The sequence below is a fragment of the Neltuma alba genome, unplaced genomic scaffold (assembly GCF_004799145.2).
Source record: "Neltuma alba isolate B1F8T4 unplaced genomic scaffold, ASM479914v2 tig00003218_pilon, whole genome shotgun sequence".
Taxonomy (NCBI): Eukaryota; Viridiplantae; Streptophyta; class Magnoliopsida; order Fabales; family Fabaceae; genus Neltuma; species Neltuma alba.
This window is the reverse complement of record NW_021633193.1, coordinates 18,611-45,610: the sequence shown is the minus strand read 5'-3', so window position 1 is coordinate 45,610 and position 27,000 is coordinate 18,611. Positions and strand designations below refer to the sequence as shown.

Here is a 27,000-nt window from a genome sequence, read left to right as displayed (position 1 = left end):
GTAACCCAAGTAATTATGTTAAAATTTTAAATCCACGGGCTTGTGTCATGATCCGCTTAAACCATAACGCTTACTAATGCATACTTTGAGGGGTTAAAGGAAGGACGTTTCATTTTGGTATTAGAGCAGAGGTTCTGACAAGTATGTAAACAAAGCAAAGACTCTGGTAAGTCTTTCAACAGAACAGAAGTTCTGGTAAAGGTTCTGACTAAGGTATAAGCAGAATATTGGTTCAAGCAAAGCCCAATATGAGAGAAAACCTAATTAGAAAAGTAACAGGTTACTAGGATTGGTCTAACTAAGGTTAAGACATTAAAGTGTTTTCTCTAAGGGAAATGGACATAGAAGAGAAGTAAGGAATGACAGAGAGTAACCTGAGAGATAGGTAGTCGCTGCTAAGAGACTCCCCCTCAGGAGAGGAATGGTTGGGCTGAGAGAGCTTGATCAGGGAATAAGTCAAAGTTGAAAGACATCCCTAGAGGGTAATGGCTGAGAGTATGGTAAGCCAGGAAGGGGTAGGAGTCTAGACCCTAATAGGAAAGCAGGATGACAATCGAAGCCTCAGGCGATTGATTAAAGGTGCCTGACTGGAATACCACACAGCAAAGATGTTTTAATTATCAATGCCTACTATGTAATATGGTCACTTTATGATTAGTATATGACCATAGAAATGAATGGTTAAGGGTACAATAAGCCAGTCAGAGGTATAAGTCAATGCCCTAGCAAGGGAACTAAATATCAACCTATACCTTAAGTAATCGATGTGATCTCGATAGATGCAAGGTAACAGGATGAGATGTTTGAGGTTTGTTCAAATCCCTGAATAGAGGTGGGAATCCCTAAGGGATAGTGACCCAAAAGGGACAGAGATTAGATGATAATGAATAAAGGGTCAATGATGACCTAGGTGCCTGACCTAGATACTGCACAGCAAGGTGATTAAATGTTGGCTGTGTGATGTGATGAGGGTATGGTTGATCAATACCTGACCATAAGAATAATTGGTCAAGAGATAAAGAAAGCTAGAAAGAGTAAAGTCAGGCAAGATCCCTCTTGAGGATAGAGAGGAAAGGAAATAAATAAGAACATTATAGTGGATGGTTGCATTGGGAACTAATACATAGAGAAAGATAAGCCTAGAGCTCGATGATGCTTAGATACATGATAATGTTAGAGACTAAACAGTACTCTTTTATGTCCCTAAGGCATCCAAGAGCGTGCAACCATAGCACTCAAGCCATTAAGGAATCTAAGAGATGAGATTCCTATAAATAGATGCCATTGCTTATAGGATTGAGTAATTTAGTGGAGAAGCCCCCTTCGATAGAGATATGGTATTCGAGGAATGTACCTTGACAGAGATTGCATACAAGGAAAGTCTTGACCATAAAGTACCTCTCCAAGATCGGGAAGTGGTTCTCTAGACCAGAGTGACGCTTCTATAGTAAGAGTAAGCTATCCTCTGAAGGAACGAAAGGGAAAGTAAGTGGTTGAGTTGACGATGCTCTAGTAAGAGCAATCTGTCCTCCCACAAGAATGTAAAAGCAGCCAAGACAAGGCAAGGGAAGAACCTTAAGAGAGGGTGAAATTGGTTAAGGAAACAGAAGCATAATATGCAAATAGATACTTCTCGAGCTTAACAGGGTACTACAGGATACAGAAGGATAATGAGAATATGATGATATAAGTCTTCTCCCAATGCTGTCTGAATTGTTAAGAGACAGCAAGGATCGCAGAGTCCTAAGACGAGGGAGGCCGGCATTGATGCAATGGTAAGTTAATGGGCTTTGGAGATGAGCCAGTGCCTAAGGATTCGAAAGGCACAAGAAAAGAAAAGTAGCCTAAGGAAGCTAAAACTAAGGGCTAAAGAAATATAGAAAGGCTAAGAATTCCAGGAAATTGATGAAAAGGATTGAGTAAGGCCTAAGAAGACTATACTGATATCTGTGATCAGTCTTGGAGAATAATCAGTCAAGTTACCAGCTGAGAGGAGGTGGCTTATTTTATTACTTAGTCTTGTGATCTAAAGTCTCCCAGGGATGGGAATATGGCTCAAGTAGAGGAAACTTCTAAGGTCACAATGGATCTTGAAGAGGCTTATGGTAGAGCACAGTAGCTCTCGAGGTCATAGTAGACCAAGCCTAAAAGAAACTGATTGAGTCATAAGAGTAAGAGTACATTACCTCTTTGGGAAGACGATGACCAAGGATGAGTTTAAGATATAGAAATTATCATACCTTACTTATATAATACTTTAGAGTCCATTTAGACCCATTTCCGACCACTTTGGATGGCCTTAAACTAAAAAAAAACATAATTGGACGCTAATTTATGTAGAATTACTGTTCACTGCACATTTTCAGATTTCAGGTCCAACTTTGAAAAATCATAACTAATTCTAGAAAAAATTATATGGAGGTGTTCTAAAATTACACAGAAATCTCTTTCAATTCTCTTTAAGGAAAAATGTCCAATTGGACTTATCTTTGGCCAATTTGTACAGTTTAATCAACAAATATTACTGTTCATTTGGTAGAATCCGGAACTTCCAAATTCTATGCCTCAACTTTGGAAATCCATATCTCCTTGTGTACACATCCAATTGAGGTGATCTACCTCTCATTTTAAAGCTTGGGATGTGTACTATAAGCTTGTCAAATTTTGTGGCTTCATTTGTCCGTTTGTTAGGTTAAACTGAAGCTCAAATATAATTGCTTTAAAACCTACGTTTTATCCCTTAACAAACTTTTGTTTTAATTCTTTTTTATTTCTTTGGCCTGTAAAACTTAGGCTTACTCTTTCCCATTCATTCTCATACATTTCCATTCATGCCATAGTCATTCTAAACAGATACATTACATCATCAGCATTCATAACATAATTTACAGCATAGGAGAATTATACATTGAACATTAACCTCACTCATTAACATCAATAATTCTCTACTCTCTTCTTCTTGCTTCTCATGCCATTATTGCCCATCATTGATTGACCTAAATGGTTGGTTAGGGAGGAGTGAGATTTGGGAGAATCTCAATAGCAAACAATACCATATTAATTATGCTAGATGGATGCTAATGCACTACCCGCAACTTGTTTATTCTCTTGTTAATTAGTGACATATTAGCATGCTCAAAGCTAACTTCTTGATGCATGGCCATGGAGATATAATCTACTCATCATGAATAGCAATTACAGCAACCAAAACATGTCACAATAACATTCAAATAACATGTATACAACAACATACAAGCATACAACATCAAGCAATGACAATAGGTAAGTTCACTACCTTGAACTTCAAGCTTTCCTTTTGCTTTTCCTTTAATTTCCCAACCATATGAACCTTTAGTCAACATCATCAAACATCCTCTTGGATGTTCCAAGGTCTAAACATAACTATAATGCTCATACAATCCGTTAAGACTACTAGATTACATAAAGTTCAAGACTAGCTCTCTTGAACTCAACATTTTCTCTAAATTTTTGGATTAATATTCTAGCTTTGTAAAAATTGTTCCCTTAGGCCAATCCTATAAAATTTCACCCAAGAAATCCAAATATGAGCTTGGATTCTTGAAAGTCCAACTCCTTCCCCAAAAATCAGTTTGGCCAGATAGGGGGTTCATAACTCCAAAAATTCCAACTTTATTTCTAATGCTTCCAATACTTGATCTTTAGGTTTACCCTACACTATTTTTCATTTTAAACAAAATGGAAGCATCAAAACTATTAAAATCTCATCCTAGCATATAAATCTTAGCTTGGCTGAATAGCACCCTTTAAGAACCAACCATGAAATCTTTTAAACAACAACTCAAAACCACTTGAAACAACCTTGAACCATTATGTTTTAACAAGATATAACATCAAAAATTCCATCCCCTAACCTTGTACATTTCGGCCAGCAACATTAAAGAGGGAAGAACAGATTTTTCAACCATCCAACTCAAGGAAACAAAGCAAGAAACAACATAGAACAACCTACTAACCTTAGATCCAAGCTTGGTTGATCAAAGGTAGGTGTCATCCTCTTGATTATGCTTCATGAAATAAAATTTTAAGAGTTTTCCCTAGTATTCTATGTTGGCCGAAATGGAGGTGGAGGAAGTGTCTATTTATAGCCAAAATTTTGGCTTGAATAGACAATATGCCCTTGGTGGCTAATAGAAAGAGTAAGGGCAAACTTGAAAGTTCAACTAGATTTTTGCATTATCATTGCATCACTTTCTTGCATGATCCTTACATCATCCTTCTAGAAGGTGCCAAGTGTCACAAATTTTGGTGGAGGAGAAGGAGATTGAATCTAGCCATTGGATTAAAACTTGATCCTTAAGTTTCCTCTTAATTTACTTGACCCACATTTCTCTGGCTTTCTTAACAGCCTTCTGGAGCTCAAAAAATTCTTCTGTCTACTCCATAAATTCTCTTTTATTCTACAGAATATCTATAAATTTTCTCAGGCCATAACACTTCCTTTAGGCCTTGCATAAAAATCATTTACTAAAATATCCTTTTTATTGACATAATTGGCTTTTTAATTTATTAAAGCCATTCCACTAACTTTTTAGTTGCAGGACTAATTTTATGAATTATTACAACCTTTCAACCATTTAACTTCATTTTTGTGTACATTTTTTAGATCTCTTGCTATTTGAAATAATTACCTCAAATGTTGTACTTTTTACCAGCCACAACCTTATAAATTCCATTTAAGCTACCTCAAGGGTATTTTTGTCATTTCTCTTCACAAAAGAGTCATAGAATATTATTTCCTATTTTCAAGGATTTTTCCTAGAATTTCCTGTATACTTTCCATTTTTACCCCTGCAGGCCATAACTTTCTGAATTTACAGTTTAGTCCCTACTTGGACTTAACTTCATAAAACCATCTCTTTGATGTTTCTAACTTAACCCTTGGCCTGTTTCTAGCATATTTTCTCTTTCTGGGCTCTTGAAACTTTACTGGAGTCTCTAGCTTTAATTAAACTTAAGCCCCTGAAAACTTTTACTTTGCTATTTAGTCCCTATTCTCATTTTAGCTTCCTTTCACATCTTTGGGACTTCTGCTCAAGGGGGCTTAGTAGCCTACCTTCTTTAGGCTATTTTATCTAAGCCAAAAATTTGTGATGTGACAGAAATCTCCCTCAGTGGTAGACTAATACAGAGAGAGTACCCTTGACTTGTTCCAAACACCTTTATTGTTAATTAGACTAAGCTCAATTCTGTTCTATTCAATGAAGAAAAAAAGGAGATGTGCCCTTAAAGTAAAGAGGAATGGCAGGGTATACTAAAAAGAATAGATAAAGGTAGTATTAAAAGAACGCGAAATACCATGGTAAAGGAAAATACCATGAAGACAATTACACTATCATGGCATTATTATGAAAGAATGAGCCTTTAGTATAGGAGGAAGGTGAACAATGGTGACAAAATGCTCAAAAGTAAAGGACATGCTCATGTAAATGACAGAAAAGTATAGAATGACAAGTCATGTAAGTATAAATTCCAGGGTTGAAACTCGACAACAAAGTATAATGAAAAGTTAAAGAGGACAAAGTTAAGTATAAGTGGGGATATTCACCTCAGTTAACCTCTTATTAAGGGGTAAGAATAGAGGTTTGACCCGGAATTTTGAGGACGAAATTCTTTTGAGAGGGGGAGAATTGTAACATCCTAACTTTTGGGCCTAAAAGTACCAATAGTTGCCTGAATTGGATAGGCTACTTGACCCCTTTTTAGCATAGGTCCTAAAGATGAGAAAGGAAGTTAAAGAAGTTTCATGGACTAAACTGCAAAGTGAAAGTTTTCAGGGGCTAAAGTGTAATCAAAGTTAGAGGCTCCATTAAAGTCTCAAAGGCTCAGAAAGAGAAAAGAGGCTAGATACAGGCCAAAGGTTAAGTTAGAAGCCTAAAAAGATGGTTTTATGAGATTGAGCCCAAACAGGGGCAAAACTGTAAATTAAGAAAGTTACGGCCATTAGGGGTAAAAATAGAAAGTACACAGAAAATTCTAAGAAAATCTCAGAAAATGAAAAATAATATTCTAAGACTCTTTTGTGAAGAGAAATGACAAAAATACACTTGAGATAGCTTAAATGGAATTTATAAGGTTATAACCAGTAAAAAGTACAATGTTTGATGTAATTATTTAAAATAGCAAGAGACCTAAAAAATATACACAAAAATGAGGTTAAATGATTGAAAGGTTGTACTAATTTATAAAATTGGTCCCACAACCAGAAGGCCAGTGGAATGGCTTTAATAAAATAAAAGGCTAATTATACTGTTAAAAAGGGTATTTTAGTAAATGATTTTTATGCAAGGCTTAAAGAAAGTGCTATGGCGTGAGAAAATTTATGAGGCAAACAAAAGAATTTTCTGAGCTTCAGAAGGCCATCAAGAAAGTCAGACAAACGTGAGCCAAGTAAATTGGAAGAAACTTGGAGACTAAGTTTAATCTAAGGATCAAGATCCAATCTTCTCCCTTTCTTTTCATGAGATTTTGCCACATGACATGATGAGGCAAGAAAGGAGCTTGATGATGTCAAGGGTATGATGTCATAAGGACACTTGGCAAGTTCTTGTGGTAGATGACTTGAAATTTGGACAAGTGGTTTTGGAATTGTCACATTGTATCAAGGGCAAAATTAGCAACCCTTGTCATAATTTTGGCTATAAATACCCCACCTTAGAAGAGCATTTTGGCAGCCATTTGTAGAGGGGAAACTTTGCCAAAAATTAGAGAGAGAAAAGTGGGGGTGAAGGCCAAGAAGAAGGAACAAGATTCAAGCTTCAAGATCAAGGTAGGTGATGATTATAGCATCTGTCTTGATGCCTATTTCAAATAAGTTACTATTTGTATCTGATTTTTAAATTTGGTATGATTAAAGTACACTCTATAAGCTTTAAATCAATAGGTAGAACACTTCATTTAGATATGTGTACGATCCATGGTGATTTTTCAAAGTTAGGGTTTAAAATCTGGAAACAGTTTTTAACCAATGGAACAGTGGTGAATTCCGTAAAATTCTGGTATTGTTTAGGATAGAATTGGTTCCTAAAACTATTTTTTCTTTAAATAGAACTTAAATAAATTTTAGTAGGACTTAGAACCACTTAGTTTTAATTTTTCTAAAATTAATTATGAAATTTTAAAGTTGAGCAAAAATTCTAGAATTTCTGTGTGAATAGTACTCGTGAAGCAAAATTTTCAGATATGATCTTCTTGAATCTAAGGCCATCTAAAGTGGTCCTAATTGACAAGAAATAGACCTTAAGGATGAGAAATGATGAGATTTATGTTAGAAAAGCTAGAAAGAAAGCCCTAAAACCAAGAGGAAGGGTTGAGGTTCAGGAAAGCTAGCTTGAACATTATGTAATCTCTTGGTCCTAATGGATTATATGATCAATATGGTTATGTCTATGACCTTAGAACATCCAAGGAGATGTTTATTGATGTTGACCTAAAGCTGTTATGGTTGGGAAGTCAAGGGAGTCAAAGAAAAAGTAAGAGGAAAGCTTGAATTACAAGGTAGTGAACTTACCATTTATGTGCTTGATGTGATATGCTTATGTGTTGGTTTGTTTTGCTGATGTTTGTATGATGTTGTGACATGATGATTGTTACTGGAAATACTGTTTTTAACATGTTTCCATGGCCATGCATTTTTATACCAAGCATAAAGCATGATGACATGTCACTAGTTAACTTAAGTTTGTAGAAAACTACATACCATACACTAGCATCCATCTTGTGCATGTATGTGGTAATGTTTGTTGCTAAGATTCTCTTGAATCTCACCCCTCCCCAACCAACCATTTAGGTCATTCAAGGGTGGGCAATAATGGCATGAGAAGGAAGGAGAAGAAAGTAGAGAATTATTCATGTTAATGAATGAGATTATTGATGAATGTATAATTCTTTGATTTAGTAAATTATGTTTATGGATGCCCATGATGCAATTTATGTGTTTAAAATGTCTATGGTATGAATGAAAATGTATGAGAATGAATGTGAAAGAGTAAGCTCAAGTTTTGCATGCCAAAGAAATAAAAAGAGTTAAAGTAAAGAGTGGTTAAGGGATAAAACGTAGGTCCTGGGGCAATGAGTTTGTAACTCCAGTTTGACCTATCAAATGAATGATTTAAGCCACGAGATTTGGCATACTTATAGTACACGTCTCAAGATTTAAAATGAGAGGTAGATCACCTCAATTGGATGTGTACATAAAGAGATACAAATTTCTAAAGTTGAGGCATAGAATCTGGAAGTTTCAGATTTTACCAAATGAACAGTAATCTTTATTAAATAACTGTACGAAGTGACCCAAAAAAAGTCTAGTTTGATATTTTTCCCTCAAAGATCATTGAACGTGCTTTCAATAGAATTTTAGAACACCTCAATACAATTTTTATGAAATTAGTTATGAATTTTTGAATTTGGGCCTGTAATCTGAAATTTGAACAGTTAATAGTAACCCAAGTAATTATGTTGAAATTTTAAATCCACGGGCTTGTGTCGTGATCCGCTTGAACCATAACGCTTACTAATGCGTACTTTGAAGGGTTAAAGGAAGGACGTGTCATAGCATGCATGACAAGCTTCAAATAGAAATTGGAACCACCTTGTTTTAATTTTTCTACAATTAGTTATGATTTTTGAAAGTCAAAGGAAATTTCAGTAAATAGTGAACAGTATACAAAAACTTTCTGTGATCCCAGGTCGCAACCTGGGAGTTTGAGGCCACGACCTAGAAGTAAAAATGGCTTCTATGGCTTCAAGTCATGACCTAGAGATACCAGGTCAAACTTGAACTGAAAATTTGAAAAATTTTAGATTTTTGAGAATTTTCTTGTAATTAAGGCTTTTATAATGATCATAAATGGTTCCTATTGATATATAATGTGGTATTAAAGGAGGTGTGACAGTTTTTGGTATCAAAGCCAAGTTCTGACTCTATATAGTTGTACTATATTGATTGATACGTACTGTGAAATGTGGTTGAATGTTTTATATTGGTTGTTATTTATTGTTTGTGAATTGGATTGCTTTGGTTGGATTGTGCATTATAGATTGAGTTAAGGGTAGGAAAGGAAATGGCCTACTGTGAAAAAGCAATTCTGGGGAGACAGTAAACCAGAGGATCATAGGGGAGCCATACCCGGAGTGGTACCACCCATATATTTCAGACCCCGATGATCCTTCTCCACCACCAGGGTACTACCAACCTTTTAGTGAAATAGAGGATATCTACTCTGAGGAGGACTCTAATGACATCATAAAGCTTGAAGATGGTGGGGCACAAAGTGTCACAAGGCCTAGACCAAATCCAGACGAGGAGGGTCCCAATATGATTAGGGCAGTGCCTATTAGGACTGTGAGACTGGAGCAGATTAAGGTTAAAGACCTGCCAATCAAGAAAAGATCTCTATTGGTAAAGAAAGAATTTAGAGACTACAATGACATTTTTCGAGAATTCGTGGAGCTCAGAAGGCATATTGACTAGAACCAGAATCAATATGCCGCCATCTATCGAGATTATTTCTTTTACTTGAGGTTACTGCACAATGAAATACTTAAGGAGGATCAATACATAGATGACACCCTCTAGTGCAGGGTATTAATGGATACACTACCGACTACCCGGATTTGGCAGGCACAGCTCTAACAGCTCTACAGATCCCCCATGTCACGTACTCTTGATCAGTTACTGGATGACTTGGAGCTCTTTGTGGCTACTTTGTTTCCTTTCTCTGCTTCTGTAATATAAAGTAGGATTACTGTGTGATATGATATGACTATTATGGGCTATGAACAAATATTTTGCTGACCATGCTTTATGTATATATGAATAGAAAAGTAATATAAAATATCATTTATGTAAAATGATAATTCTATTCCTTTTATACTTAAGAAGAAACAATGAAATGGTAAGAACAAGATGAGGATCTAGGATGAGGGGAGAATCATCAAGATCCCCTATCGATCCAATAAAAAGGATTATAGATAGATTAGAGAAACAGTAGAGGACTATGGCTGAGATACAAGTAATTCAAGCCAGACAAGAACAAGAAGGAGATGGTGCTATAGCTACAGCAGCAGCGGCAACACTAGCACAGTTACAGTAACTCGAACAAGGTATAGCTGGGACAACCTAACCCGCTCTGCAACCATAACCATAATAGTAACAATAGGACACAGCTCTTGTGAGACGTCCTCTTGCTGCAGAACCTAACACACTGCAGTAGTGGATTGTTATATTTGGGAAACACCACTCTCCAGCTTTTGAGGGAACATTCGACTTGTAGGTGCTGAGGAGTGGATAACTCAGCCAGAGAAAATTTTCAACATCATAGAGTGTCCATCTGAGAGGAAAGCTTAAATGGCAATATATAAGTTGAAAGAGAAAGTAGACAGATGGTGGAGGAACACAAAACTAGTCCTCCAAGAAAATGCAACTCCCATCAACTAGGAAGTCTTCAAAGAATAATACTTCTTGAAATATTTTTCTCACTCTGTTAGGGACGAGAAGGAGGTAGAGTTCCTTACCATCAAGTAGACAGTAAATGAACCCTTTGACGAGTACTTAGACAGGTACATTAAGTTATCCAGATACTCTACTAATCTCGAGCATATGAACGATGAACACTGGTTCATAAAGAAAATGATCAAGGGGTTAAAGCCCGAGTTAAGAGAAAAGATGGCCCCACAACAACTCAAAGTCTTTAATAAGGCAGTGGAAGCTTGCCATATCACCGAGAACAGCCAGAATGACACAGAATATGCTAAGGCAAACCCTTAGTTGAGAAGCTAGGGGCGAAAGCAGGTCAAGAAGGTACCTCTTTCAGTGACAGCTAGAAAATGAGGAAGTTCAACTGGAACAAAAGGTCAAGACGGGGAGCCCAACAAGGAGGTACGGAGAATGTTTTCCAAGGACAAGAGTGCGAGCACTGTGGCGGAATCACAGAGATAGGTCATGCACTATAGGTCAGAACGTGTGCTACAAGTATGGAAGGCCTGAACATTTTGCTAGGGAGTACCCACAAAGTGCCGATAGTACGACCATACCTCAAGCTCAGGGCAAGGCTTTCGCCCTTAATTAGGAGTAGGCTCGTAAGTCGCCTGAGATGATCCAAGGTATGGTTACTGTGAATGGTTACCTTGTGGATGTATTGTTTAACTCGCGTGCCAACTACTCGTTTATATCATATCATTGTGCTACTTGCTTAGGTGTTGCTGTCAACATATTGCTATATGATTTGTGTGTTTCTACTCCTAACGGAGCAAAAATTTTAACTTCTAGTGTTTGTTTGAATTGCATTGTCCGGTATGCCCATTGTTACACTATGTTAGACCTTATATGCATGCCTTTCTGTGATATTGATATTATCCTTTGCTTGAACTAGTTATCCTCCCAAAATATCCTTCTTGATTGTAAAAATAAAACATTGATCCTTCCTACCTAAGAGTTGACCCCTTAGGCGGAAGCAAAATTAAATTTGATTATGGCGACTCAGGTAGACAAGTGGTTAAGACAGGGTTGCCAGGGTTGCCATGGTGTTCTTCTCGGTGAAGGCAGAAACTAAAGAAGGGATTTTAGATATATCGGTGGTATGTGAGTTTCCCAAGGTATTCCCAATAGAAATTAGCGGGTTGCCACCTAAAAGAAAGATAGAATTCACCATTGATTTGGTCCCTAGAACTAATCCAATTTCAAAAGCTCTGTATCAGATGGCTCCAAATGAAATGGTAGAGTTGAACAAGTAATTAAAGGAGCTATTGGAAAAAAGGTTCATACATGCCGTGTATCTCCATGGGATATGCTGGTATTATTCGTGAGGAAGAAGGACAGTAGCCTAAGATTGTGTATAGACTACTGAGAATTGAATAAAGTAACAATCAAGAATAAGTATCTGTTACCACGAATTGACGATTTGTTAGATCAGTTGGTAGGAGCCACTGTGTTCTTAAAGATTGACTTGAGGTCAGGTTATTACCAGTTGAGGAATAAGGTAGAAGATATTCCAAAGACTTCCTTCCAAACAATGTATAGATATTACGAATTTCTAGTGATATTGTTTGGATTGATAAACACACATGCAATATTCATGGATTACATGAATAAAATCTTCTGGCCATACTTGGATCAATTTGTAGTGGTATTCATCAATGACATCTTGGTGTATTCTAAAACACCAGAGGAACATGAACAACACCTGTAGATTGTGTTGAGCACGTTGTGAGAAAAACAACTGTATGCTAAGTTGAGTAAATACAAATTCTAGTTGAGTGAGGTAAAGTTCTTAGGTTACGTAATTACCCGAGAAGAAGTAGCCGTGGGCCCAAGCAAGGTAGAAGCCGTATTGAACTGGGAATGGCCCAAGACAGTAACTGAGGTAAGAAGGTTTCTGAGACTCACAGGTTATTACCGGAGGTTCATACGAGATTTCTCTAGGATTGCCCTACCACTGACTAAGCTTACTCGAAAGAATCAACCATTCAATTGGGAAGCCAAGTGTGAGGCTAGCTTCTAACAGTTAAAGCAGAAAATGACCTCGACTCCCATACTGATAATCCCCCATCCTATATTGCCATAAGTGGTATATACATATGTGAGTAAGTAGGGATTGGGATGTGTGCTGATGCAGCAAGATTGAGTGGTTGCTTATGCCTCACGATAGTTAAAGACTCATGAAGAGAATTATCCCACACATGTTCTTGAGCTGGCAGTGATTGTATATGCCTTGAAGATCTAGAGGTACTATCTGTATAGGGCAACTATTGAACTATACTGTGACCATAAAAGCCTCAAGTACCTACAGGATCAGAAGGAACTCAATATGAGACAAAGGAGATGGATGTAATTGCTTAGGGATTATGATTATCAAATTAAATATTGTCAAAGAAAAGCAAACATTATGATGTGTTAAGCCAGAAGACGATGCAGGTGGCGTCGTTAATGATAAAGGAGCAGGAACTAATTAAAAGCATCTAAGATTGGGATCTCACTGGCGAGATACAGCTAATGGCGGGTTAGATCGAAATTGCAAAAGCTGAGGCATAAACCAAGGAACAAATAAAAGAGGCCCAACAAAGAGAACAACTGGCCAACACTTTGAAAGCTAAAGTACTGAGAAATGAGATGAGTGATTTTGAGATAACTACGGAGGGGATCTTGAAACACAAGGAAAGAATCTATATTCCCTCTAAAGCAGAAATTAAGGGGCAGATTCTAGAAGAGGCACACAAGAGCCAATACACTATACATCCAAGTATGACTAAAATATACCGATATCTCAAAGAATCATTATGGTGGCTAGTATGAAGAAAGATGTGACAGACTATGTGTCAAGGTGCCTCACTTGTCAAAAGGTAAAGGCCAAACATTAGAAGCCGTCAGGACCCTTGCAACCATTGAGTATTCTGGAGTGAAATGGGATAGCATTTCCATAAACTTTATAATGGGACACCTCGTACATCGTCAGGTTATGATGCGATATGGGTAATTATGGATTACCTGACGAAGTCAACTCATTTCTTAGCCACTAAGAAAGAGTACCAACCGAAGAAGTTAGCGCGGATTTACATTCGAGAAATTGTGAGTTTGCATGGAGTACCCAAAACAATTGTATCTTATAGGGACTCGAGATTCCTCTCTAGATGTTGGAGAATGCTACAGGAAGCCATGGTCACTAAGCTAAGCTTCAGTACGGCTTATCACCCTCAAACTGATAGGTAGATGGAATGTACCATTCAGACGCTAAAGGATATGTTAAAAGCTTGTGCCTTAGACTTCAAGGGAAACTGGGATGAGTACTTGCCACTGGCAGAGTTCGCCTATAACAATAATTACCATTCCAGTATCCAGATAGCTCCTTATGAAGCACTATACGGGAGGAAGTGTAGATCCCTATTATGCTAGACAGAATTAGGAGAAAGAAAGATGCTTGGTCCTGATTTGGTAGAACAAACCTCATAATAAATCAAAATGATTTGGCAGAGGTTGCTTACGGCACAAAGTAGATAGAAGAGTTATACCGAAGAAAGCCTTTGGAATTCATAGTTGGAGACCATGTTTTTCTGAAAGTATCTCCAACTACCAATATAGGAAGGTTGATTAAAGCCTGTAAATTGACACCTAAGTTCATTAGACCCTTCTAAATCTTATCGAGAGTTAGCCCGATGGCATACAGATTGGCCCTACCCCCTAACTTGAGTCAAATTCATGACGTCTTTCATGTCTCTCAACTGAAAAAGTATCAGCCAGATCCCTCTCACATCTTGAAATATGAAGACATAGAGCTGCAGGATAACTTCACATTTCAGGTAAAGCCGATAAAAGTGATAGATCGACAGATTAAGTAGTTGCGGAATAAGGCTATTCCAATAGTCAAATTCATCTAGAGGGATATAACTTAGGAAGAGGCTACATGGGAGAAGGAATACAATATAAAAGCCTAATACCCAGAATTGTTCACATAAGGTATGTTTCTAAATTTTGAGGATGAAATTTATTTAAAAGGAGGAGGGAATTGTCATATCCCGAGAAATTTCACCTGGACATAAGGAGTTAAAAACTAGGATGAAGGCTAATGTAAGAAGTAGATGGGGAGATGAAACAACTTTTGATGTGAAACCCTGATAAGATCCAGGCTGGCATTTTTGGAACTATCAGTTTAGGAAGGGTAAAACAGAAAATTTTGAGAAAAATTTCAAAAAATTCTCAAAAAAAGGGTAAAAATATGAATTAGAGGTTTTGGAACCTCGATTGAGGCCGAAAGGGTGAAAATAGTATAGAAATAGCTTATTACGGAATTTTCCAAAAATTAAAGTTTTTTGGGAAAATAGTGAAAATTAGAGAAAAATAGTTATTCTAAATAGCTAGAGGCCTCAATAAATTTGAAAAAAAGATGGATAAATTATCTAAATATGGGATTGAATTTATAAAATTGGTTGCAAGCCTTGAAAAGACAGGAATTAATTTTAAAGAATTTATTTTCCACAGTTTTACTAATAAAGGCCTAATCGGGAAAAATTCAAAATAAATATCTAGAGCCAGAGAAAAATTCTGAAAGTTTCCAAATCACATTCTTATATTAAAAGAGGATTTTTCATGGAGAGAAATAAATTTTTGGAGGTCTGAAAAAATTATAGAATGTTACAAGTGAATAGTAATTGAAAAAGTTTCAGAATGGTTTGGAATTGTAATTTGGTTTGTGGGCCATCTTTTTTGGGCCATTCCAAACCATGTGGGCCCCATATTGGGCCTAGATAAATGCCCAATTTCATGAAATTTCTGGATCCTTCAATTAAATGGAAATAAAACCCATTTTTCATGAAAAATGTTGGAATATTCTAGTAAAAGTACACATGGCTTGATCTGAAGGTATCTTACATTTGATGGCAGCCAAGTACCCCTCTTGGGTGGCACTTTGATCATCCAAAATGAAGGGATAATGGCATATTATTTGCTTATAAATACCCCCGCAAAATATCTAAAAATGGTGAAAAATTGGAAAATCTAGGGCAAGTTTTGTCCACTTGAAATCCAAACTTGTAGACTGAAATTCTTGAGTGATTTGGGACAAGGAATTAGCAAGCTTTTTTCAAATAATCATCGAGGTATGTCTAAGTCTTGCTATAGCAAAGATTAAAGCTTATTTTGGTTAGGTTTTTGAATGAAAATCCAAGGGGAAATGCTATGAAATTTTCGGTCTGAATACTTGACTATTAGGGAAGGATAGAAACCTTAAATATGATGTAGAATAAGCTTGTTTAAGTGGTGTATGGATTGATTTTTGGAAGAAAACCAACTTAGGGTTTCATATCAATTAAGCCAAAGTGTGTTTGATTCCTTTCTTGGTTGAATGCATAGCATGAATTTCATATGACTTGAGCATGTCTTCAAGTGTTATTACATAACACATTATATCTTGCTTGATGAACATAAGAATTATAGTTCATTGCTACTAAGTTTTCCATGAAATCTCATTCCCTCCTATGTCAAATTATGTATCAAATAAGAAATGGCTCATCCAGGGATAAAGGCAAGGAATTGGTGTTCGGCCAAAGGAGCATTATGGATTTTATGTTCATATGTGAACACCAAGTAATGTTTTGATAAACTTTGTGATAATGTTGTAATGAATATTGTATAATGTTATGTAGTATCCATAATTGTATGATGCGTTATAATGCTGGAATTTTGGATAGGTTATCACCAGTTAAGGGTTAAATCTAAGGATATTCCAAAAACTACACTTAGAACAAGATATAGCCACTATGAATTTCTTGTTATGCTGTTGGGCTAACCAATGGCTTACCTGTCTTTATAGACCACATGAACAGAATTTTCTGACCTTACTTAGATAAATTTGTGGTGATCTTTATTATTGATGACATCCTTATTTAATCTAAGAATGAGGAAGAGCATAAAGGACATCTTAGAGTTGTGTTGGAAGTGTTAAGAGAACATAAACTCTATACAAAGTTGTTGAAATGTGAGTTTTGGCTTAAAAAAATAAAATTCTTGGGTCATGTTATATCAGCTCAAGGGGTGCTAGTGGACCTAAGTAAGATTAATGTAGTGTTAACATGGGACAGGCCACAAAGTGTCACAAAAATCATAAGTTTTTTGGGATTAACAAGCTACTATAGGAGATTTATTAAAGGCTTTTCCATAGATAGCCATTCTATTAACCAGACTAACTAAGAAGGACCTGTCATTTGTTTGGAGTAAGAAATGTGAGACAACCTTTAAGAATTTGAAGACTAAATTGACCATTGTACTGGTACTTGTGATTTCAAACCTTACAAAAGCTTTCACATTATATACTGATTCTTTTAAGAAGGGTATTGGGTGTTTATTAATGCAAAATGACAAGGTAGTTGCTTATATCTCCTGACAATTGAGGCCATATAAGGAAAACTTTTCTACTCATGACTTGGAATCTGCAGTAGTGGTGTTTGCATTGAAGATTTGGAAGCACTATCTCCGTGTTCCCAACCCAGGAAAATCACTAATTGTCCACATTAACGCTGCGCGAAGGTTGAAAATCTTTTTCTCATATGAGTCATAGGTTTTCGCACTAGTAGTCCACAGCTCGATCAATTCCTATATCAATAGTTGTAGGTAGACATCTATATCATTTGCAGGTGCTTTCGTGCTAAGAATGATCATGGATAGCAAAAACGAGCTTGGTTTCATGCACATCCAAGGTGGGAGATTATACAGAATTAACCCCACAGGCAATATACTATAACTGATGCTCATGTTGCCAAAGGGATTAAAACCATCAGTCACTAATGAAAGTTGGACATTTTTAGGATCGACAGCAAAATCTGGAAACTCTGAGTTGAATGCTTTCCATGCCTCAAAATCTCATGGATGTCTTAACTTGCCATCTGCATTTTTGTCAACATCATGCCACCTCATATGCTCCGCCATTTTTTATGACATATATAATCTCTACAGCTACGGCTTTAAAGAAAAGTACCTAAGAATTGAAATATGAAAATATATAGTAGTTGATTAACAAAATAATTCTAAAAAAAAATTTGCAAATATATTACTTTAGTAATAAAATAATTTAAAAAATAATAAAACAAATATACTCTTACCTCATTAACGATATAATTTGTAAAGAAAAATTAAAGCAATTATATTAGTTTATTAATGACATAATTTGTAAAAAAAAATTAAAGCAATTATTATTAGTTTAATGATGACATAATTTTTAAAAATTTTAAGCAAATATTAAAGCAACTAATCCCTTAGAATTTTTGCAAGTTTCTTCTTCTACTTTTCCCTCTTCTGTGTGGGCTTGCACCTAGATGTCTTGCACCTTATACAAGTCTCCCTGTTGGCATGTTCTCTGTAATATAACATACAATCATTTGGTCAGACATCAATTTTCATGTAGCTCAAGCCAAGCTTATTAATCATCTTCTTCGTTTCATAAAACGACGATGGAAAATTCACATGAGGGAATGCATCTGTCAATAATTCCAGGAGCATTGGCATTGCTTTGTCTGTGATACCGCATAAGCATTTTATGTGATATAGCTTTACTAAGAATGACAACTTTGAGTACTTTGTACACCTATGATATAAAGGCTTATCTGCATCATCTATGAGATCAACAAAACTTCGAGCCATTTCGTTTCTTAGGAACTCTGGTTTAGGTCCCTGTACTTCTTCAGTTGATATATGTTCGTGAATCCCAAATGCAATACGCACACCGTTATTAATAGGGTCAGACTTCTCCGCTTCAACTCCTATTCAGGAAATTGCAGGAGTTAATTAAGCAATCATATCATGCTATTCACCACAGAAAGACTAAAATGTATAATTTTATAGGAAAGGCTTCAAAATTAAATAGTCTCTAACAACATCTTGGGGGTGCCACTTATTTAAATTGCAACTCGTTGATCATCTTCCTACCTCTGGCGAATGGTGTGGATGCTGAAATTAATGCGCTTAAAAGATTATCTTTCCGATCAGGGTCAAGAGAAAAAGAATCTTCTTCGACGCCGGAAGAACCAAAGGCCCCATCGTGGTTTGACTTCAGAGCTTCTCCTGCTATGGCCATCAGATCCTCGAAGCTCAACCTCTGAAATCACAGCCTTCGCTTCATGAGGTAGGACGATCGCTAAGGGCGTTTAAACTTGGTTAAGTGCTTTTGTGTACAACTAAAACAGGTGGCAGCAACTGATTGGCTACCTGTACCTACTTGATCTACTTAACTTTATCTAAGTTTTGTCTTAAAATAAATAATTTTTTTATAATTTTCTAATTGTACAGAGCACGAATATTATACTAACATATATTAATATGGAAGAGCTGATTAGTAATTAAGTCCAACATATGCATATATATATATATATATATATCTATATAGAGACGCGCTTATTTTCCACAAAGATCTAGAAAAATTTTCCGCCAGTGCTGGCAAAACAAAAAACAAAAAGAAAAACAAAAGAAAATTTTCAATAAATGTTAAGAGGCAGTTTTTTTTTTTTGATACGCAATGTTAAGAGGCAGTTGTTCGTGGATGTTTTTGGAAAAAAGAAAAATCTCAGCCCTAATCCCCTCAAGAGCTAGAGGGTCCAGCCCGCCAAAAATAGGGGATTCAGACTGACAAAATGTGGGGAATTAAGAGTTTCATAGATATAATTTTATGGGCATATGCTCCTTCATATCGCCCTCGTGCAGTTGTTGGTACATTATTTTTTAAAATCTAGAGATACAACTAGATCATGCGGTTGTTATAAGCGACGACTGATCTTAAGAATGTCTTTTGCGTTGAAATGCATGACATTTTTGGCAGTGTTGTTTTAAGAAGCTTTGTTATTCTGAGACAAGGAAATAAAGTATGATCGCGGCTTCTAGTTACTCAGTTCTGTCAGCATTGGCATCTCTAGTATTTTGATTTGTTACATAGTAAATAATGAATTCAACTAAGTGGCTTCTAGTTGCTCCTAATATCCTAATTCTACTTTCTTCTTCTTCTTTTTTTTAATTTACTGCACTCACTCTTAAATTTTCTCTGTTGTGCACCTGGGCTTGGTCTGCTGTTGGCCGAACTGCTCCAAGAGGTTGTGAATGAAGTAAAACACAGTTCATTTTCGCTCTCCTCGTTATTAAACCTCTTTCTACTGTATATTTCAGTCTTGACAATGAGATACATACATATAGATATGTCCCAGATTAACCCAACATAAAGTACCAAGAATTTTTATGTTTATCTTTGTTTTTATTTTTTGGTCAATTAATCACCGCACCGTTGTTAATTTACATCCTCTAGACTAATTAATAAGAGATAAGGTGAGAAGGGGCAAAAGTATGGAATGCAATATCCGTTTCTCAGAATTGCTCCATTAATTGGAATGTCTTTTTTTTTTAAAATTTATCTATAATTTATTCTTTGCGTTGAGCAAGATATTGAAAACCGGACCAGTCATTGAATTAAATAGAACAATGGATTAAGAATCAGTGAGTCAGATTAGAATCAAACAGGTGATCAAACTAGTGAAAAATAAAAAACAATAAAAAATAATTTAAATTTTTGTTAAAAACTAAATATTAATTTAACATTTTAAATCACTAATAAATAATCATATACTTACAATTTCTTTCCAATTTTTTTGCACTTTCTTTGACAAATTAAAATTATAATATCACACTACTAAAACCAATAAATCTGCATTCTAATACAATATTAAAATAGATATATGATAACAAAAAATTCCTCCCTACAATTATTCAATTACTAAGTCCTAATTATTAACAACTTTTAAAAAATTGTTTTTCTTTTCAAAAGAACAATTAGGTTAACCCACCAAACCGGTTAGGTTACCCGGGCTAACCGGTTTTAACTGAAGTTGATTCGGGGTCACACAGGGTCAATTTAATTCTAATATTGATGCTCGACCGAACTGGCTACTAGGCCGATTCACCGATTTTCAGTGTAAACTAGCCAGTCTAATTCGATTTTCAATACATAGATGTTTAGGTGTGAAAATAAGCTAACGGCCTATTAGGGCCTATGATCTGGTCAAGCCAAGCTTGTTAAAAGATAAACACAGACCCAGGTCTTTTTGAAGGCCTGTTCGGCCTAATCCAGGCTTTCTGAGAGATGAATTTTATGTATTTATATTAATTTATATTAATTGTGTGAAAAAATAGATAGTAACTCAGGATCTAATAGGTAAGAAGATGATAGCCGTGGAGCCTCACCACTCCCCCATTCCGTTTTATTAATTGTTTATCGTGCATTATTTACAATTCTAAATTATTTAAGCTACGAAGAAAACGTACTCTGCCCTAGGGGTTTTCCCGTGTCTTCGACCCAGTTCAATCGGTTCAATCCCAAGGCCTAGCCGCTCACCGGCGTCACCGCCTCCCACCTGCCACTCTGATCTCCATCGTGCTCAACTCTCCATCTGGTCTCCATCGTTCTCACTTCTCAGTTCGTGCTCGCTGGCACCGCTCACTCTCTGGGTCCGAGCTCGGACGGTCGTGAGTCACAAGCCACTGCATCGGCAGCGTCCACTCCTCTTGCACTCCAGATCTCCTTCGAATTCATCAATCACAGTCCCAGTCTCCCAGATTTATTTTGTCGGTCGTCAATAGGTAAGCTTCCTGTTCCTCGCGCTTTGCCGAGTGATGGCTACACTTTGTTTCTAAAATCTGCAAATTTTAGCTCTCGTCTTCCTCTATTTAGTTCTTTACAGTAACCTATGGCTATGAGAGAATTTTGCTCTGTAGAATTCTTTTCATAACGCTAAGGACTGTTCAAGGTATGGATTGAATTTCCACAAGGGAGTATGATGATCATCGACCGCCTCGCCAATGTCGATTGTTTCATCTATGTCGATTATTCTTCTTCACCCTATCTATCTATTCTTTTACTGAAGCTTTGCTCTGAAAATTCCTTCTCAGTAGTCAATACCACTCAATCCTGATGGAATGCTGCGATAATCCAGCTTATGCCATATGCTTTGTCCAAATTACGCTATATGCTTTATCCAAACTATCTTAGTTTTGTTGCTGCTGTTATTTTTTACTGACGTGATTCATACTGACCTGGAAGTTTGCTCTCATTATACGTCCTTATGATTCAAATCTAAAAATACTGTCATATGAAGTAACAGGATATTTAACTCACAAATTCATATATAAGCATGATATTGCTGATGTCTTGGGTGCGTACCACTGATAACATCCCTAGTTTAATCCTCATATTCGATTCAAACATTAAAAAACACTAGTCCTATGCCAATTAAGTCATTACTAGAAAGGATGTGAAGAGTAGCCAAAACAGTAAATGAATTACATGTCAATCTTATACAGTGCAATCATCAATCATATTCTCATATACAACCACGTTCTTATATGCATATATCCCTTCAAACACACAAATGGGAAATCTCCCTTTCTGTTTAGAGGAGGGATCATAGACCATATGAAAGAAATAGTTCAGAGTATCTGCAAATAGAGAGTAGATATGCCAGTTCGTTTCATAGTGTTTTATGAATACAATGCCTTTCGCTTGTCTCTACTTTGATGCTTTATTGATGTTTAGAATATGATTATTTCTTGATTCTTCTTGTTTTCCCTTTAGTTTATTCTTGTTTTTGCAATTTTTTTTTTCTGTTTTTCTGGCTTTTATATCTACACTTAGTCTCCGAAAATATTCGGACGTGATACAACTTTTTGTTAATATTCAAGAAGTTTTGTGATATGATATGTGCCAGTGTTTGCTTCTGATGTAATATTACATATTATCGTTACATTACATTACATTACATATATCAGTAGTTAATAGGTCTGTTGACTGACTTTTGTGATTTCAGTGGTTTTGTTGGCTTGAGTTCTGAGTCATAAAAGGAACACAATGACAGAGGAGGAGAAACTCCCTGTTTTTATGGACGTCTTTATAGCCGGGATGTACTATGAAAGGATGGTTTTTGAGGTACCCTTTTCGTTTTAGTAATTTTGAATTACAGTGATCGTGCACGATGCAGTTTTTATCGTTTGAATTTTGCAATTTTGACTATGAGAGCAGAAATGGAACCTAACGAATTATTTTGACCTCCCAGCTATTCTATGACATTGCCCCTTACACTGCAGAAGATTTCCGTGCGCTTTGTACAGGTAATAATCTGATTTCTTTAATATCCCCCTAGTAGAACTCTCCCTGGATTGCTATTACAGTTTCACTAATTAAACAAGCCTTTAGACATGCTAACTTATTTTGATTTTTATGATTGATGATATGACTTCCCCATTTCTCATTTAATCATCTCTCTTTTCAGGAGAAAAAGGAGTCAGTCCAAATGATACGTTTTTGTGTTACGCAAATTGCTTCTTTCACAAGGTTAAGAAAGGTGGCTCCTATGTGAAGGTATGTACTGGTATGGTTTTAAGCGTATGGTTACTAAGTTGTCCATCTAATAATACTAATATGCTTTTTAATTTCCAGAACAGTTTTCTTTGCAACCTGCTTTCAAGACTATAGATTAATTGCTACTTTTCCTTTTGCAGGGAGGCGCCATAAACTACGAAACTGGTAAGTTTCCTATTGATGCAGTGACCTTAGCATGGCACACTTAACTACTTTCTAAATCTTGTAATTCGATACAATACGTTTACTCACATTTAGTCCATTTCTGTTGATGCAATTTTGAACTCTTTCTAATCACTTTACTAATTATTAAATGAAAGTAGATTCATTTTTTATGCATAGCTGGTATTTCAAGAATGGGCCATGATGCTCATTGATTGTGAGTGATGCATCATGTCATATATTTTATATTTACATATTGATATGTTGATTTTAAGTAAATTCTGTATCCACTATTTTCAAATCATTTGGGATGTTAAACTGTAGGATTGAATTAAGACTAGCAATTGAAGATTTTAACTAGATCATTGTTTTTTCCCAATTGAAAATGTTGTGGCCTAATATATATTTCTAAATGAGTGGTTAAATAGTCTTTCTGTTTGGAAATCCTAAGTTTAAATGGTCACTTCATTCTAGATTTAAATCTTCAATTTGTACAAGTTACTGTTTTATTGCTATGTAAATCTTCCATTGAATGATCATAATTACAATTTTGACCGCAGTTATAAGTTTCATCTGGCCGGATGCCTTGTTTGTTATAATCTTCGAAAATTGCTAATCGTCTCTTCTCCTTCCTGGATGTAATGTCTACTCTTACACCTCTACATCACATTTTTAATCATGTTGCAGGGGAAGATGTTCAAAGTGTTTTTGGTCCATATTTCTTTGGTGAGAATGCTAGATCCTAGATTCATAGTTTAAAAGTTCTCAAAATGTTCATTTCGATGAAAAGTTTCTACATTGTGATTTATTTCAGACGATGGGTCAAATAACTTGAAACATGACAAGGAAGGGCTCCTATCTATGCCCAGAAGAGACTTCAGAGATTGCCGTTCTCACTTTTTGATCACATTGAGAGCTGATGAGAGCCTTGACAGGTTAATTTATATGGTTAACTCTTGTTTTGTTTTTTCCCCCCCTTTCTCAACTAGTTGGGGTGTCAATATGAAATGCTTGATGTGCAAACATTCCATTTGTCGAAATTTCTAGTATGCTAATATATTTGGAACTTGTAGGACTCATGTGGTCACCGGGAAGCTTGTGGAAGGCATGGATACACTTCGAGAAATCGGACAGACTAGTTTTGACTGGGCGGTTAGAATTGTTGATTGTGGCATGTTATATAATGGTGAGTTTTATTTTAACAATTTTAGTTCTGTTAATGATAATAATTTTGCATAACGTTAACTGAAAAATATCTGCAGCTAGGAATATTCCTCCTGGAGTGATTATTAGGCCTTTGCCGCGCGGAAAGAGGGATGGGGTCTCCTCAAAGGGCAGGGAAAGACGTGAGGGAAGGAGAAAGAGGATAAAGAACGATGATCGGGATGACTCAAAGGGGAAGGAAAGACGTGAGGGAAGGAGGAGGAGGATAAAGAACGATGATCGGGATGACTCAAAGGGGAAGGAAAGACGTGAGGGAAGGAGGAGGAGGATAAAGGGGGATGGTCGGGATGACTATTGAGGCCAATGTAAATGGATATTATCTTATATTATTTATGTTTATTTTGAAAACGAAGGGAATTCTGAATTTTAAAGTAAAATTTTACTAATTAGATATTATTAGTAATTAGTAATATCCCTTATAAAAGTAAAATTACTTGGTATTATTGAGGTACTGCCTATTTGCTATTTGCTATTTGCTTAATTAAGAACAAATTTCTTTTTTCGAAATTTGATACTTGATATTCTTGTTTAAATCAGGGTAATATTTACATCAAGTTTATGTTCATTGTAGGCAAAAGAAGGTTCATTATGACAAGATTTTCGGTTACTCATTGATATGTTATTTTTTCCCCCTATACAAACTTGTAGTCTTAACAATAAAATTTTAGAGATAAAGCATGTGTTAATGTGTGATTGGAAAAGTTGATATAATAGATGTAGAGTATGTAGTAACGTGCAGTAGTGCTTTTTTTTTTTGGGTTTATTTTAAAAAATTACTTTTTATTTACATTCCATCATTAAACTAAAATGAGTAAATTAGAGGTGTTAACTTTACCTTGAAAAAATTAATAAGATCTCATACTATATTGAACTTTGGAGTGTGTGAAATTTTGAGAGGTGTGTAAGGAAGTGCCGCTGCTCACTGAGGAGTAATGTGTGTTTCCGAAGAAAAGAAAGGACTTTCTTCAATTCAAACATAATGTTTGGGGTAATTTGAAAGACATGAATGCCCCTGCCCGAGAGCCTCGATGGCTTGCGTCTGAATTGAACTTGGAAAAATGCAAAATTTTAAAATATATCTAAATATTCACCTGCTGTTAAAGAACTGCACACATGCAAATACAGAAGCTACTTCATTTGTTAACAAACAGATATGATAATTAATTTCCTTGTTGGTTGAAGATTTTTGTGTAGATTTTGTATTTAATATTAATATTATTATATTTAATTCAAATTCTAATAGATAAATTTATTAACTAATAAACTTATTTTAAATTTAAATTATTAAAATTAAATCTAACCTGGAAATAAAGAAGTGCATTACTACCAAATCTTCAACAAGACTTTTTTCTTGTTAACAACAATTGCTAATAATCAAATGTAGTTTTACTACTAAATTCTAATAGAGTCAATGCAAGTTAAAAATTTGAAAACAAAAAATTGAATGATTTGATAGCATAGTCAAATTTGCGACAGATCCGCCTTATACCTCTATTTCATTTCATATCATTTTTCAATTTTAGAAACAAGAAAATAATAAGACTGCAGTATGGAAATAATAAGTGAAAAGAACAGAAAAGCTCACCGGAACTCGTTGCCACGGGCAGTCGGGCACAGCCTAAGAACAGTTCCTATAATATTAAACAAACCCACATAATTATAAATGAAACATTAAATTATTAACAGCTGCATTATTCTGCTTAATTTCACGCAGAAAGATGATCATAATACTTGGTGAAAGAATTCGTCTCCAGAAAAAAAAAAAAAAAATTAAGACGAATGATTTCTGAGGGAACGATCTGTTTCGCCCTCTCTCTGGATCTCCCTCATTTTTGCTCTCTCTCTCTCTCATAGTAGTTTGTGTTGAACTACACATGTATCTCTCACTCACTCACTCTCTCTCTCTCTCATGTTTGATGTCACTTTCTTCACCAGCTAACACTAAATCTGAAAAACCGAAAGGAAAATCACAGCTGCTTTATTCTTCATTCAAAAGAAGGAAACTTACTGTTTTTTGGGTGCAGGTTCGCGCGCACACATACGCGCATAAAGATAATGTAATGCTACCTCTGAAACCTTTGCAAGGTAACCAGCTCGCTTCCACTGCAAGAGTAGAAAAAGCCCAAAAAAAGAATTATTGAACTCGAGAATTGACTTGGAGTTAAGAATGGGGAGAGAGAGAGGTTTATGTAAAATAAGAGATCAGTGGTAGAAAACAGTACATAGAGAAAAGAAATTTAAAGTTAATGGAGTTGAAAAGAGGCGCCCGAACTTAAGGTTTGAAAATGGGAAAGACTGGGAACCCTCTTTCTCCTTTTTTGGTGTGCCTGCTTTGAAACCATGTGGGAAAAATGAAGAAAACCAAGAAGTATTTTTCTCATGTGGTCTCGATTAGGGGAAAATAATGAGATCATGAAAGGGGTAGCTAGTTTACAGGATTTCCGAGAGAAGCATTTCTTGATGAAGCTGCCATTTTGGTGCAGAGAAGCATCATTTTCTGCCATTCTTTTTTCTTGAGGCTATTACAGAGAAGGAAGCGAGTCATTATGTTTGAGAGCCGTTGATAAGTCCTGAAGAGCAAAGCAGAAGGGGAATACGGTGTGGTTTCGATCTAGAAGGATAAGATGAGATGATGAAAGGGGTAGCGAGTTGACAAAATTTTTGGTGTAGAGAAGCAATCTTCAATATGCTATGGCTAACA

At 35.9% G+C, this 27,000-nt stretch overlaps 1 protein-coding gene across 1 annotated transcript; it reads left to right on the top strand.

Annotated features, from left to right (window-relative positions):
• Window positions 1-21,035: 21,035 nt before the first annotated feature.
• On the top strand, window positions 21,036-24,597 carry LOC114740978 (peptidyl-prolyl cis-trans isomerase-like). Its single transcript, XM_028929234.1, has 9 exons — window positions 21,036-21,139; window positions 22,363-22,481; window positions 22,609-22,663; window positions 22,825-22,913; window positions 23,054-23,078; window positions 23,763-23,801; window positions 23,890-24,010; window positions 24,149-24,261; window positions 24,338-24,597. Exons 2-9 carry the CDS (start codon window positions 22,404-22,406, stop codon window positions 24,595-24,597), a joined length of 780 nt encoding a protein of 259 aa, XP_028785067.1. The 5' UTR covers window positions 21,036-21,139; window positions 22,363-22,403.
• Window positions 24,598-27,000: the final 2,403 nt, after the last annotated feature.